Raw genomic sequence first — 12,417 nt, 5'->3', positions numbered from 1 at the left:
GCATGACACAAAAGAGCACATAACTTGTATTGTACATTAATGTTTAGACGTATCCTCTTGCTTCTTGAGCTCGTTGTGGGATTTTATGGGACTCAATTAACCATTCTGGGCCTTGCAATCTGACCAACTCATAGATAAGTCTTGGAAAATGATACAACATGATGCATCGTTCAAAAGTCTACAACATTACATATGTCAAATGGTGTTTTTAGATGGCTAACCATCTGGACTTTTCTCTTAACAATTTCATATTGCCAGCAGCCGCGTAAAGTAACATGAGGTTGTGGGCTGCTTCCCATGCAAGTGAATTCTTTCTCAAAATCTACGGCATCATCGTCAGTACTTTTGATTCAAGAACTACTTTCAACAAAAAAGCACCAAATTGACGCACCTCTGGTTCTGTAACTTCTTGCATCCTTCTTTCTATGGATGATAAGACAGTCTCGTAATGCCTAACCGCTAAATGCGAAACGCCAATGGCTTGAAATGCCCGCCCGAAGTTGTATTCGACCTCTTCTCTTCCTGGTCCGGTTTTTGGAGATAGCTTACGGTAACGAGAAAGAAAAATGAGGCCCTGTTCTTGTCAGTTTTATGGGAAGTAAACTAAATTTGGTAGGGTTGAAACATACTTGAGCGATCTGATAGTTTCGGTTATCTGATTGTCTCTGCATGGCTCTTCCAAAATATGCTTGGGCGAGGAGGAGGCAAATAAAGGGGTGCCATTGATCCAACTCATGCGCTTTCGTTAGGTAAACTATTGAACAGGATTAGCAATGATAATGATAAGCCAATAGAGAAGCAACCAACAAATAGCTCCCTGATGAGATTTTGAAACTAGCATTTCTAGTCCCATAAGAACATTAAAGTAAGGTGAAAACTTGGTTGGCAAAACAGGCCTATGACCCCAACCAATCCCTTCTCCTTCTTGAAACTCCTCTCCTTCTCCGTCATCCTGTTCTGCATCAAGGGTTTCAAGATTTTCCTCCATGAGACGCACCCGTTTCGTATACCTCCTCTTCTTTTTTTGACGTTTGAATTTTGGCCTGTTTTTGGCAATAGTGGCTTCTTCTGCCTTAGATCGACCTTTGTTATGGGACCAACGCCCATTACCCTCTCTGAAATGAAGTGTTTCTTCCCCGTGTTTGACAGCCTCATCATATGTTCTTAGTTCTCGTCCCATAAGATTTTGAAGAGAAGTCTCAGTAAAGACTGTATGGGCGTGGAGACCGCCTGTTGAGATGGCGCCAAGCATGATTAGAAAAGGCTGGGGAATAAATTGTGAGTGAATGACAAGGTACCGAATAGAGTCGGTAATCTTTTCATACGCCTTAACCCGCATTGCACAAGCTACTTTACTGTCATTATCTAATACTAGAAGGAAGGACATACCAATGATGGTCAGACGAATGGTAATCTCGCATCGTCTATTGTGGAAAAGTCCTGACCAGACAACGTGCTCCAGAATATCCATCGCAGTGTCTTCTTCTCCCCTAACCATCAACACACAACAATATTTCACTACAATGGCGAGCCACTCCTCACTCGAGAGACCGTAGAAGGAAGTTTTGCGAAAAACTTGATATTCGTTCCCAGCGTCTTCTTCCACTGTGAATGATCATCAATACAACAACAGCATATCAAACGATGACCACCAACAACCCAAGGTCCTTTCAAGACGATCTTGCATCTCTGCCGCTTGATCGTCGATATCGTTTCTGTGTTTCTTCTCCTTCAGAATTCTCACAATTCCCTATTGTAATGTTGAGAAGACATTGGATCGGCGAAACAATGGCACACTCACCCGACTTTTGCTGAAATTTGATCTGTCCATTCTATAATTTTCCACCAGTACGCCTGCGCTTTCTACGAATCTATCCAAAGCTCCTTCCTCACCCTGCATCGTTCGTCTTTCAGCATCTTGAACATCTAGCCAGAGGTTATGCATCTGGGATTTCATTTGGTCTTCAAGCGTCCTTCTGGAAATTTTGGCATTCGGTTGGACGGTTGAAGAGAGAGTACCACGAGACGCTCGGGTTCGAATTACTGGACGAATGTTCAGCAAAGAAGAATAAAAAATAGCAAACTAGCTCACTCTCAGTGATGATGTCAAGGGCTTCAGCTTTACGCCCTAAATCTTCCAAAACGCTGGCCATCTTCAATTTGGCTTCAAAGTTTTCCGGATCCACATTTGCCACTGCAGTTCGTCAATTTTATAATACAAGAATGTAGACGCTGTTATATCATACCCCATTCTAAAGCTTCCAAAGCCTCATCTAAATCTCCCAGCTTCCATTGGCAAACGCCGATTTTGTGAATCAATTTCGAGTCATCGGGCAGCTCGTCGCATTCCTGGATAGCGGCATAACAGTCCAAAGCACGGCTCCAGTGCTCTTTTAAGGCAAGAGCGTCACCTAGTGATGTAAGGAGAGATTGATGCTCGAATGGATCAAGTGTCAAAAGTAAATTAATATGCGGCTAATTGAATTAGAACCATTCATCGCCTTAGTGGAAATAATAAAAATGCTCACATTAGCTTCTTCCATGTCGTTGAGATTTATACGGATGAGAGCAAGACGAAGTCTCATGTTCGGATTCATAGGGAAACCTTCACTTTCTTCGCCATCTCGCAGCGTCCCTGGGGCATCATACTCTGTATCATCTTCGAATGTGTCCCATTGATTTTGCTCAATCCTCCCCTGCAACCACCTTTGGCCGCGCCTCACAACTGACAGCGCATTTTCGTAATCTTTAATAGCGATCAGATCATCTAGTAATGTCACGATATGTTCCATTTTCATCGGAGGCGGCGCGTTGGCTTTATTGGGAGGTGAGCTGGGTGTGGCATAGGTAGAGCAATGATACGAGAATGCCTCGCAACCAATCTGGGCTATCCAGGATTGTTGATGTATAGCCAAGAGTAAGGGATGGAAGGTTGTGATAAAGTTGAAGTCGTTGGCCAACGACGGCTCGACGGCAAGCATTTGGCGAAAGACGTTACTTCCCTACTAACAAGTCAACACACACTTTACAAGTCTCGCATGGCTCACTCGAGTCTTCTGACCTTGTATACGATAAATGCTGCCCAGTTCCCACAAAAGGTCCACCTCGCCTAGCTCAAATTTGAGGGCCTTGCGAAGACAGTATACGGCTTGATCGAGTTGCCCTAATTGCCTATCGTGCATTGAGTATATGCAAAAAATGTGGTAGGTCACAAGTCACCTGAAATCTTGAGCCAGATCTCTCCATGTTTCGCTTTCATCATCCAGATGTGCCCCCAAGAATCTCATCTGCCTTGCGGCCTCTTCATTCCCCATCTCTCGATAGCACGAAGAGAGTGTTTTCCATGCAGCAGGCACATAGGGATCGAGACGGATGACTTCGAGGTAATGCTTTATAGCCTCTTCGTGCTGCTCCATCAGGTAGGCCATATTGGCTTGACCCAAGATATGCTGCACATCATGTGAAGGTTTATGGGGACGTCTCTGGTCTTTCAGTCAAGAATCACTGTCCGTTTCAAAACCCACTCACTTTGACATTCACAGGTCTGCCGCGACGACGAGGTTCAGGAAGCTCTTCGTCATCCGCACGCTTCATAACACGCTGGAATACTTCCCCTTCCAAGGGTGCTCCAGGAGTTGCTTCGGTCGCAAAACCCGCTAGAAAGCTTTCCCATGGTTAGCATAGCCCTAGGGTCTCAACTCTGCCCTCACTCAAAAACCTCGTCCTTGTCCTCGCCAACATCCTGATCTTCTTGCAGGTGAGACTGTTGATACTCATCGTCGGAATCGTCGTCCACATGGCTATCATCTGACAGTTCCACCTCTTGCATCTGGCCACTCAATCCCATCTGTTCTTCCTCCAAAAGCACTGGATCGATAGGTATGGCTGAGTTTCCCGCCATTCTCTGCATTTTGTTGTAGATGCAAAAGCACAACTGACAGAAATTACAATGGATAGATATGCCTGACCTCCACCTTTAATTGATTCCGCTCTGTAAACTGATAACATATAAGTGAAGGCATCTGGTTGTCAGAACGTTGGAATTACTCGATGGAATATAGCCAATAAGTAATAATGCAACGTAGATTGCATTATTGTGACCTTTTGGTACAGAGCGTGGATATTAATTATTGGTAATATTCATGACACTGGTGTGTCACACTGGGTTCTATTGATGATGACTATGTGAATAGTAAGTATGAACGGCGTTCCAGTACAGCAAATCTAGCACTGGTGTTGGATGAAATAAGCATCTCTAGTAAAAGTATCCTACAGTTGGTCTATCTATATCTATTTCCTTATCCTTGAGTTCTCCGTTGACGTACTTATCTTTCGTCTTTACCAGTGCCAGAGGTAAGTGCTGACGCACTTGCAACAAGATACTTATCCACATGGCAAGCTTCAAGGCAGTTTTCAAAAAAGCCAGGATGATAGGAGGGCTGTTTGGAGGAGGGCTTCAGTAGAGCGCTCCTAAAGCTACTCTGACAAGAAGTTCAGGACGGGTGGTACAAGCTGACAACTTTGGTTACTTACTAGCCAATCCATAGCCTATCATGACTCAGCAGTCTCGCTGCCAGCCTTCCAACATCCTTACTCACCCTACCGTACTCGACTTTCCAACATCCATCTGTCACAATTGGGGTGTTCTGGGGGCTTCCTTGGAACGAGTTATAATAACTAACTCTCAAGACAGCTCATTAATATTCATTCCGTAGAGAATGTATGGAATGAATCTACTCCTTATATATCATTATCCTGAAACCATCCAATATACCTGACTCGCCATCAACACACCCTACACCAGAAGAGTGTCCTGACACCATCTCGCTACTCTGCATCGCCATGTTTCCGACAAAACACAAACCCACCCACACTTGCACTCGACAAAACCCTTGCGAACGGTGTAGCTTGCCGAAGCGATGTCTGGACAGAGAGATGCAGCCATGGGCCAAGGGTATACATGCCATAACGTTGGAGTTATTCCATGAAACCATCCAATACATAGTAACACAACTCGGATTGCATTATCGTAACCTCTTCGTACAAAACGTGCATCTTAATTATGAGTATTATCCATGACTATACACCGGGCATTGCAGCGCAGCCAAACTTGCCAACATCGCGTATGCATCGCTTGACAATCCAAGCACTGTCCATGAGCGCTGTCACAGAACACAAGCGGTAGAACACATGCAACGGCGTATACATTCACCTCTGCAACAAACACAATCCATTATATCCCAATAACCTAATATCCCAATATCTAGTCAACATCTACCACCCCACCAAGCGGCACCAGTCTACACATTGCAACACCAACGACCACCCTTCTTATCCCCTCCCCGACATCGCAGTATATTCCACCCTCTGCGCCTCCAAAGCTTTTCAAGTTCGTACACGACATAGCCCATCCCGCCTATCGTACAGGCAAAGATGGCATTGACTCCCGCCATCATCCACATGCTGTTGGCATTCGATCCCGATTGTTTGCTGAGATACGCCGCAATGGTACGGAAATACAAGAGAGACATAATGAAGGTGACGATGATGACCAAGATGAACAACCACTTCACCATCGTCCGCTTACCAAGCCGTTGCCACATCCTACTCCACCTGCCACCCCTATCCGCTGTGGACTTTTCATCCTCTGTGGGCTCGCTCCTGGCCAGAGACCCTCTGCGTGGATAGAGAAGGGCGTACCATGAGGCGGCCAAGGTAAGCAGCAAAAGGGAAAAGAGGAAATTGAGAATGGCGAAAACGCCTCTGGCGTCGAGCGACGCCGCGACACTTGCCATCGACTTTTCAGGAAAGACGACGTCTGGCATCGTCGAAAAGGACTGCTGGGATCCAGAGCCGACCATGTACGCCAAGTTCATGGCCTGCCTCAGCAAAAGGACGACGCCGATGACTTGGGCAACAAAGATGAACATACGAAGATACGTCCAGAGCGTGTTTCGGCGAAAGAAGTTCACGGGGCCACTGACACGGCGGTCGAGTAGGACGACGCGGGTGGCACCTCGACCGGGATAGTTTAGCGCTTTCCAGGCGATGGCTATCGACCTGAACGGGTGGCGGCAGGATGCACCTTGGCAGGAGTGGCACAGCGCTTTCCAGGCCTTCGCCATCGCCTTGAACGGGCGGCGCCACCCGGCATCTGGATTCTTGCCATCCGTGTCTGCAGCAGCATCCAGTGTCTTGTGGATCAAAAGACCCACGAGCGGGATACAGATGATGTTCCACATGCTGAGGAAGGCAAAGAATGCCAGCGGCTCAAAGGCAAGTTTCCTGACCAGGTCGCTGAACCAGCTCTGCGTGAATGCAAGGTCGGACGGGGTGTTGGCGGCAGAGGCTCGTTTCGTGAGGGCGGCTGAGCCGGACGAGACGGCAAGCATCTCAAAGAGCTGGCGTGACATCTCGATGTAGATGGCCAAGGAGGCCGCCGTGCACAGCGACCAGAGGGGTGCGTGCTTGAGTATGTGGCATCCGGATCGCATGAGCGTGAACGGATTGAACGAGACGGTGCGGTGGAAGACTGTGTTGTCTCTGCTTTTGCCGGAGGGCGTGTCTGCTCTTTGGCCAGCGTTGCGATTTGGCTCTGGCTGGTTTGTGTTATGAAGCTTTTCCCTCTTATCCATGTCCTCGGATGTACGGGGCATTGGCACCAACGTTGACTGCGACGACCTTCGTGATGTTGGTATCTTTGTCGACGCAGGCGGCACAGGCTCCTCGGCCTCACTGGGTTCTTCATCTCCAGTTTGCTGTGTATGGCCAAAATTCCTCCGCGCTCTCTGCTCTTTACTTGAACCATTTCCAGCTTCACCTCTGCCTCGTCCCGGCCTACGGCCGTTGTGACCAAATTTTGTTACCGGCTTGCCATCTTTCTTGTCTGAAGCGTCTTTACCTCCCGACTCTGGTACAGTTTTAGCTACTGGATCTGCCGTTGTCTCTGGTTTCTCTTCCTTTCCTGCATTCTCGTCTTGCGGTTTCTCTTTACCCTCCGCACCAGATGGGGTTGTGTCTTCCGTACCACCTCCTGATTCGCCTCCATCGTTCCGCTTCTCACCTGTTCCGCTTGCAACGGCCGGTACAGGTTGCGTCTTATCTCCACCACCGCCTCCTGCTGTTGGGCCGCCTTTCGGTCGTTTTCCATTGTTACCTTCTGGGTTTGTGGGCAAGTTCCTGCCTGGCTTACCGTCTCTTCCTGAATATATATCTTTTGGTTTCTCACCATTTTTGGGGATCGCCTGCATCCCCGTCCGTGGACTCGGTTTGCTGCCATTCATTTCTGATCCAGGCCCTTGTGACTGATCCAAGGTGTGTGGATCAGCACCTTCGTGGTTGAAAGAGCTTGCAGCACTGGAAGGGTTTCCATCGCTTAAATCGTCAAAGACTCTGTCAGGTTCTGGCGAGGTGACTGCTGAGGATCCATCGATAATATATGCTTCGTGAACTGTGCTATCGCCGAGAGGCTGCCGATCTTTCCCTATATCCCCAACGGGCGGCTTTGGAGCGCCCCCGGTTTCTCCCTTGCCCTGGTGTAGATCGAGCGGCGGCGGAACCTCTTTTAGACTGGGATTGCGTTGGGGCGGTGGTCCAGACTCTATGGAGAAGCTCGTGCCACTAGACGCTGCGTCTTTTTCACCAATGCCATCGCCTCGGCGTGTTGGGCTGACGTCAGCTCCCACATTGCGACTGGGTGGATTGCCCTTGGTGTCTATTCCAGCGCCACTGTCTTTATGTAAGGGCGAGTCTTGCCCAGGCTTTGAGTCTAGGCCAAGCTGCGACTCTGGGCCAGGCTTTGAGTTTAGACCCTCCATATCGACACCAGCATCACGGAAGTCTGGAGAGTCGAATTCCACTCGGCGGGCGTGTAGATCCTCTCTCGGCCATGAGCCTGGAACACCGCCTGTGTTTGCTGGTGGATGTCCTGCGGCATCACCGTGGACGTCACTAGTGCTCATGGAAGAGACCGTTTTAGGGGAAGGCGGATTACTCCCGAGCGAACTGGGCGGACTGACGGGTGGAGTGCTGCCACGCCCAGTTCCAGACTGTTCTTCCTTCGTAGCAGGTCTATTCCCGGGCGAGACTATGGGACTGCCAGGCTGGGGTTTGTCCGATTCTTGTTCGTTCTTGTTGTCCGGCCTGGATTCCCTTTCGATCCTCTCTTGATTTATTCTCATCTCAGCAACATACAATGGTACTCCATCCTGATCAGCACGCCGTATTGCTTCACTGTCAAAGGCACTGGCAAATGATGTTTCCCGATAACCCTCCCCTCTGGAATCTCCAATCGGCGTATCGGCATCACCGCGAGGCTGCTCTGTAAGCGCATCGTGAAAGGTGTCCGATCCTTGTTCGTCCTTGTTGTCCGTCATGGATTTCCTTCTTTTCAGGAATTCCTGATATACTTCTTCCTGAGCAACATAGAATGGTACGCCAGTCTCATCAGCACGCTCTACTGCTAGATTTTCAAACCTATTGGGATCGAGAAGTTTGTCCAAAACGTCGCTGCCCCCGGCAGGAACCGGCGCTGCTTCGGGCTGTCCGTCTGTCGTGGTGGCGGTGGCGGTGGCGGCGGCGTTGTCGGCTGGCGGCACTGTGACAGGCGGAGGGGTCTCTGTCACTTCCGTTGTGGGCGCCGAGTCACCCAAGGCTACCGTCTTGGTGGTCTTGCCCTTTGGTTTACCCTCGCCACCGGTGACAGTCTGTGGTGGGATAGGGACACTGGTCCCGCTACCGGGAGGAGTCTTTTTAGAACTCTCTTTACTAGTCTCCGCGGGGTTTGGTTCTTTGCCTGCTGTTCTCTCGCTGGCAGCGGATCCCGCAGTCGACCGGGTGTCGCCTATGCAATGGGTTTGCCACCGTGTCAGACAAGCACGCCGCGGGTCAAACGGTAACTCACTGGGATTCGCTGCACGGGTGTTGATGGCGGTGGTTTCAGGCGGCGGCCGCTGGGTTTCTGGCACTGCGCATGTCAGCTCATCGTGGATGGGTGGTGACGGCGCCGTCTTACCGCTGGCTGTGCCGGCTGGCTTATCCTTACCCGGCTTGTCCTTGCCCGACTTGTCCTTGACCGATGTTATCGTAGCTGACTCGTCCCTTGCTGACGCCTTTTCCGCTTCATTGCTCTCGTCGAGACCTTTCAATAAATTTTCTCTATTCTCCCTCACCTGTATCGCATCCGCCTTGTTGTCTTTGTCACCTGGGTCTTTGTCAGTTGACTTGCCGGCTGGCTCTTCTTTGGCTCGCTGCGTCGTTGAGGTCTTTGCTGGCTCGTTCTTGCCTGGCCCGTCTTTACTTGGCTGTCCTTCGCCCGACTTGCCCTTATCCGGCTCGTCCTCGACCGGTGGTATTGCAGCTGGCCCATTCTCAGTCGATGCGCCCTCAGCTGTCGCCTTTTCCTCTGTCGCCGTTTCCTCTGTCTTCTCCGCCTGCGCTTTTTCCTCCTTCGCCTTTGCTCTCGCTTTTCTTCTTGCCTTGCGCATTTCCTCGTAGCCACGGCTGTTATCCGCCATCATCGCTTGGTTCGCCTCCGACGGCGCAAGAGCTGGGCCTGAAAAGAGGTGAGCGGACATCGTTTCGGCAGTGCTCATACTCACCCTTCGCTCCGGGAACCTGCCTGTGGGATTGCAAGTTGCCACCCGGTCCTCTATCAAGTCTTCTCTCAAGTCGCATCTTGTCAAATGTATCATCGAGTTGGCTGCCGCTCATTCTATCTTCCTTCTTGTCGCTCTTTTCTTTCTTCTTGGTCTCCGAGTCGACCTCAGCTAGCGTCTGGCCTGGCTTATCCGGCACAGACGTCACATTTGCATTCAAATTCTGTCCCGGCATTTGCGGTGGTGTTTTCACCTTCCCCTTCTCCCTTTCTTCCTCTCCCTCTCCCTCCCCCTCCTGCTCACCGTTTTCATTGGGTCTCTCGGGCTCACGCACTGTAGATTTCTTCAACCTGTCAATGAATTTAGATCGCCCATTGGCGACACGTTTGCGGTCCTCTTTTGACAAGCCTTCTTGAGGCTTCTCCCTGCTCCTATCTCCAGCTTGCGGTCGTCCTCTGTCTTTATACTCCCCTCGTTCCCACTCGTCCAGGCGATAGCCGGGAATGTCAAATGGTGTGGGTGATGAAGGCGGACGGGATGTTGACCGCTGCCGTTGCCTCCTTGCTGGGCCTGGGTCATCTTCATAGGTAAACTCCTCAGCGCGCTGTCGCGACCTCGACCCGTCCTGATCAACCGGGGCAACTCGAATCTTTCGTCTTAGTTTCTCCCCGTTGGGGCCTTTGAATCGTTGATAAACATAATCCTCCTCACTTTCAATTTGCTGCTCGTTCCTTCTGGCTCGACTCCGTCTTCTTGCCTCCCGATCGGATGCGGCTGCTTGTTCAGGCTCACTGCTGATGTCTGAAACATAGTCTCTTCCGAGTCTTTTACCTTTTTCCCCTGTTCCTTTCCATTCTTTTTCGCTTTTTCTCTTCCTATCTCTCTTCCTATCTCTTGTCCTATCTTTTTCCCTTTCGCGCTGTTTTGACCTGTCCCGCCCTCCCACTTCACTCGCCGAATCCGATCTATCTTCCTTCGTCCTCGCTTCATCTTCCTCCGTCTCCGATTCAACGTCCTTATCTCTCACACCTGCTTGTTCTGTCTTTCTATCCTTCTCGCTCGTTTTGATTTTCTCGGCAGCCTTTTTCCGGGAAGCTCCATCTTTTACATCCTGTTCCGTCCCTCGTTCTCGAGACTCTTTAGCAGCTTTCTTTTCAGCCTGACTAGATTCCACCGTTTCGCTTTGAGGACTTTGCGTCTTCTCTGTCTCCTGGATGGGTGAAGCAGCAGGCGGTTTCGTCTCAGGAAAAGAGAACTCGACTCTGATAGGGGCTCCCTTTCCTTCCTTTTCTCCGACCCTTACTTCGACCTTTTCTTTGACCTTTTCTCCCTCTCCGGTAGGTAACACAACAACGTATTTCTGCGGTGGAGTCTGCTCTTTTGGAAGAGAGACTTTTGTCGGTTCCTTATCTTTGGGTATGAGCGTCTCTTTCGTTTTGGTCTCTTGTGTTGATGCGCCATCTTGGATTGTTACAGTGTCCGGCAAGCCCTTACTATAATCTGGAACTTCCACCCTCCCGACAACAGGATTGAGATTTTGGGGCTGGAAAGGTAAGGGCGGGAGAGGTGGGAGCGGGATAGGTGACGGCGGGAGAGGTATTTGGCTGGCCAAGATGTATTCTTCATGCTATTCACCTGTTAGTCATCTTACCGCTTGCCATGGCAGACACTCACAGCTGGATTCTTAGGCGCATACTGATATTTTGGATCCCAAATACGCACCTCTGGGTTTTCAAAGTTAAACTCAGATCTACCTTGTTGTCCAGGTACACCTCGCTGTTCAGATATCAGAGTATGGTTCGCTCTGAGCGCGTCTTGCGGAGGAAAGGATTCGCCCGGTCTTGCCGACAGAGTATAAAACGGGAAAGGGTCAACATATTCTCTTTCCTTTCCCCCGAGCACTCCTTCGAACAGAGGGGGCTTCTGGTATCCATTGATAACGTTTACTTGGAGAGGTGGCTGGGGAGGTAGCCTGGACGGATGGGAGAGGCCTCCCGGTGTCATCGGTGACATTGGGCCTCCCGGAATGTACGGTGGATGGTTTGTCGGTGATCGTGGCACTCTGCCTGATCCACCACCCGACTGGTCTGTCGAATCACTACCACTCGAGGGAGGATGTCGGTGGTTGGAGGGGCCTCTCACAAAGTATCGGTCACCTGGACGCCTCTTGACGACAAGGCGTATGGGGCCAGAGTCATAGGTGTCGATCGTATGGTTGTCTGAAGAATTGTTGTCTGAAGAATGGTTGTCTGAAGACTGCGGCCCATTGCTAGCTGTCTCGGCTCCAGTACTGGGAGGGACAGGTGCAGGAGTCTCTGCTGGGCCGCTTATGGGTGGCTCTGTGTCTTTCTGCTCCTCTTTCTCCCTTTTTTTACCCGACTGGTCACCTACAGGCCTCCTATCATTGTTTTTTTCGTCTCGACCACCGGATGCGCAGCTCCATATGGAGGCAATAAACAGGAGCGCAAGAACGATCACTACCATGACAGCCTCCCGGGCTGCCACATCAGGACTGACCATCTTTCTTCGAGCTCCAGGCTCGTTTGACTATGACTTTTCTGTCAATCTCTTACGCTAGCACGTCAGCTTGTTCCGCGACTGTCAGGTTGAGTCAGTGCAAGTCAGCGGGTGGTTAGCTGGACAAGTACAGCGACTTGAGCAATAATGAGGCAAGAAAAAAAGAGATGAAGAGATAATGGAGCGAGTGAGGCGTGATGGCGATGGACATTGTGAATTGGGTCCACCTCTCGGGGCAGGGCTGAAAAGGCAAAGGAGGAAAAGGATATGAAACATCAAGTCTCCTATTGACCTCAAAGGATGA

The 12,417-nt window shown here is 50.1% G+C and overlaps 2 protein-coding genes across 2 annotated transcripts; both read right to left on the bottom strand.

Moving 5' to 3' along the window:
• Positions 1 to 208: 208 nt before the first annotated feature.
• On the bottom strand, positions 209 to 3,910 carry L203_104641 (uncharacterized protein; the record flags this gene model as incomplete). The annotated part of the gene is made up of 14 exons (XM_066214021.1): positions 209 to 322; positions 392 to 574; positions 630 to 754; positions 808 to 1,347; positions 1,390 to 1,605; positions 1,657 to 1,750; positions 1,802 to 2,043; positions 2,093 to 2,194; positions 2,247 to 2,475; positions 2,529 to 3,002; positions 3,048 to 3,171; positions 3,220 to 3,482; positions 3,529 to 3,664; positions 3,711 to 3,910. The coding sequence occupies 14 exons, from the start codon at positions 3,908 to 3,910 to the stop codon at positions 209 to 211; spliced, it is 3,042 nt and encodes a 1,013-aa protein (XP_066070118.1).
• Positions 3,911 to 5,300: 1,390 nt separating this feature from the next.
• On the bottom strand, positions 5,301 to 12,116 carry L203_104640 (uncharacterized protein; the record flags this gene model as incomplete). The annotated part of the gene is made up of 4 exons (XM_066214020.1): positions 5,301 to 8,842; positions 8,903 to 9,553; positions 9,600 to 11,223; positions 11,271 to 12,116. 4 exons carry the CDS (start codon positions 12,114 to 12,116, stop codon positions 5,301 to 5,303), a joined length of 6,663 nt encoding a protein of 2,220 aa, XP_066070117.1.
• Between the last annotated feature and the right edge of the window lie 301 nt (positions 12,117 to 12,417).

The sequence above is a fragment of the Cryptococcus depauperatus genome, chromosome 5, assembly GCF_001720195.1.
Source record: "Cryptococcus depauperatus CBS 7841 chromosome 5, complete sequence".
NCBI classification, from domain to species: Eukaryota; Fungi; Basidiomycota; class Tremellomycetes; order Tremellales; family Cryptococcaceae; genus Cryptococcus; species Cryptococcus depauperatus.
This window is presented reverse-complemented; position numbering and strand designations above follow the sequence as displayed.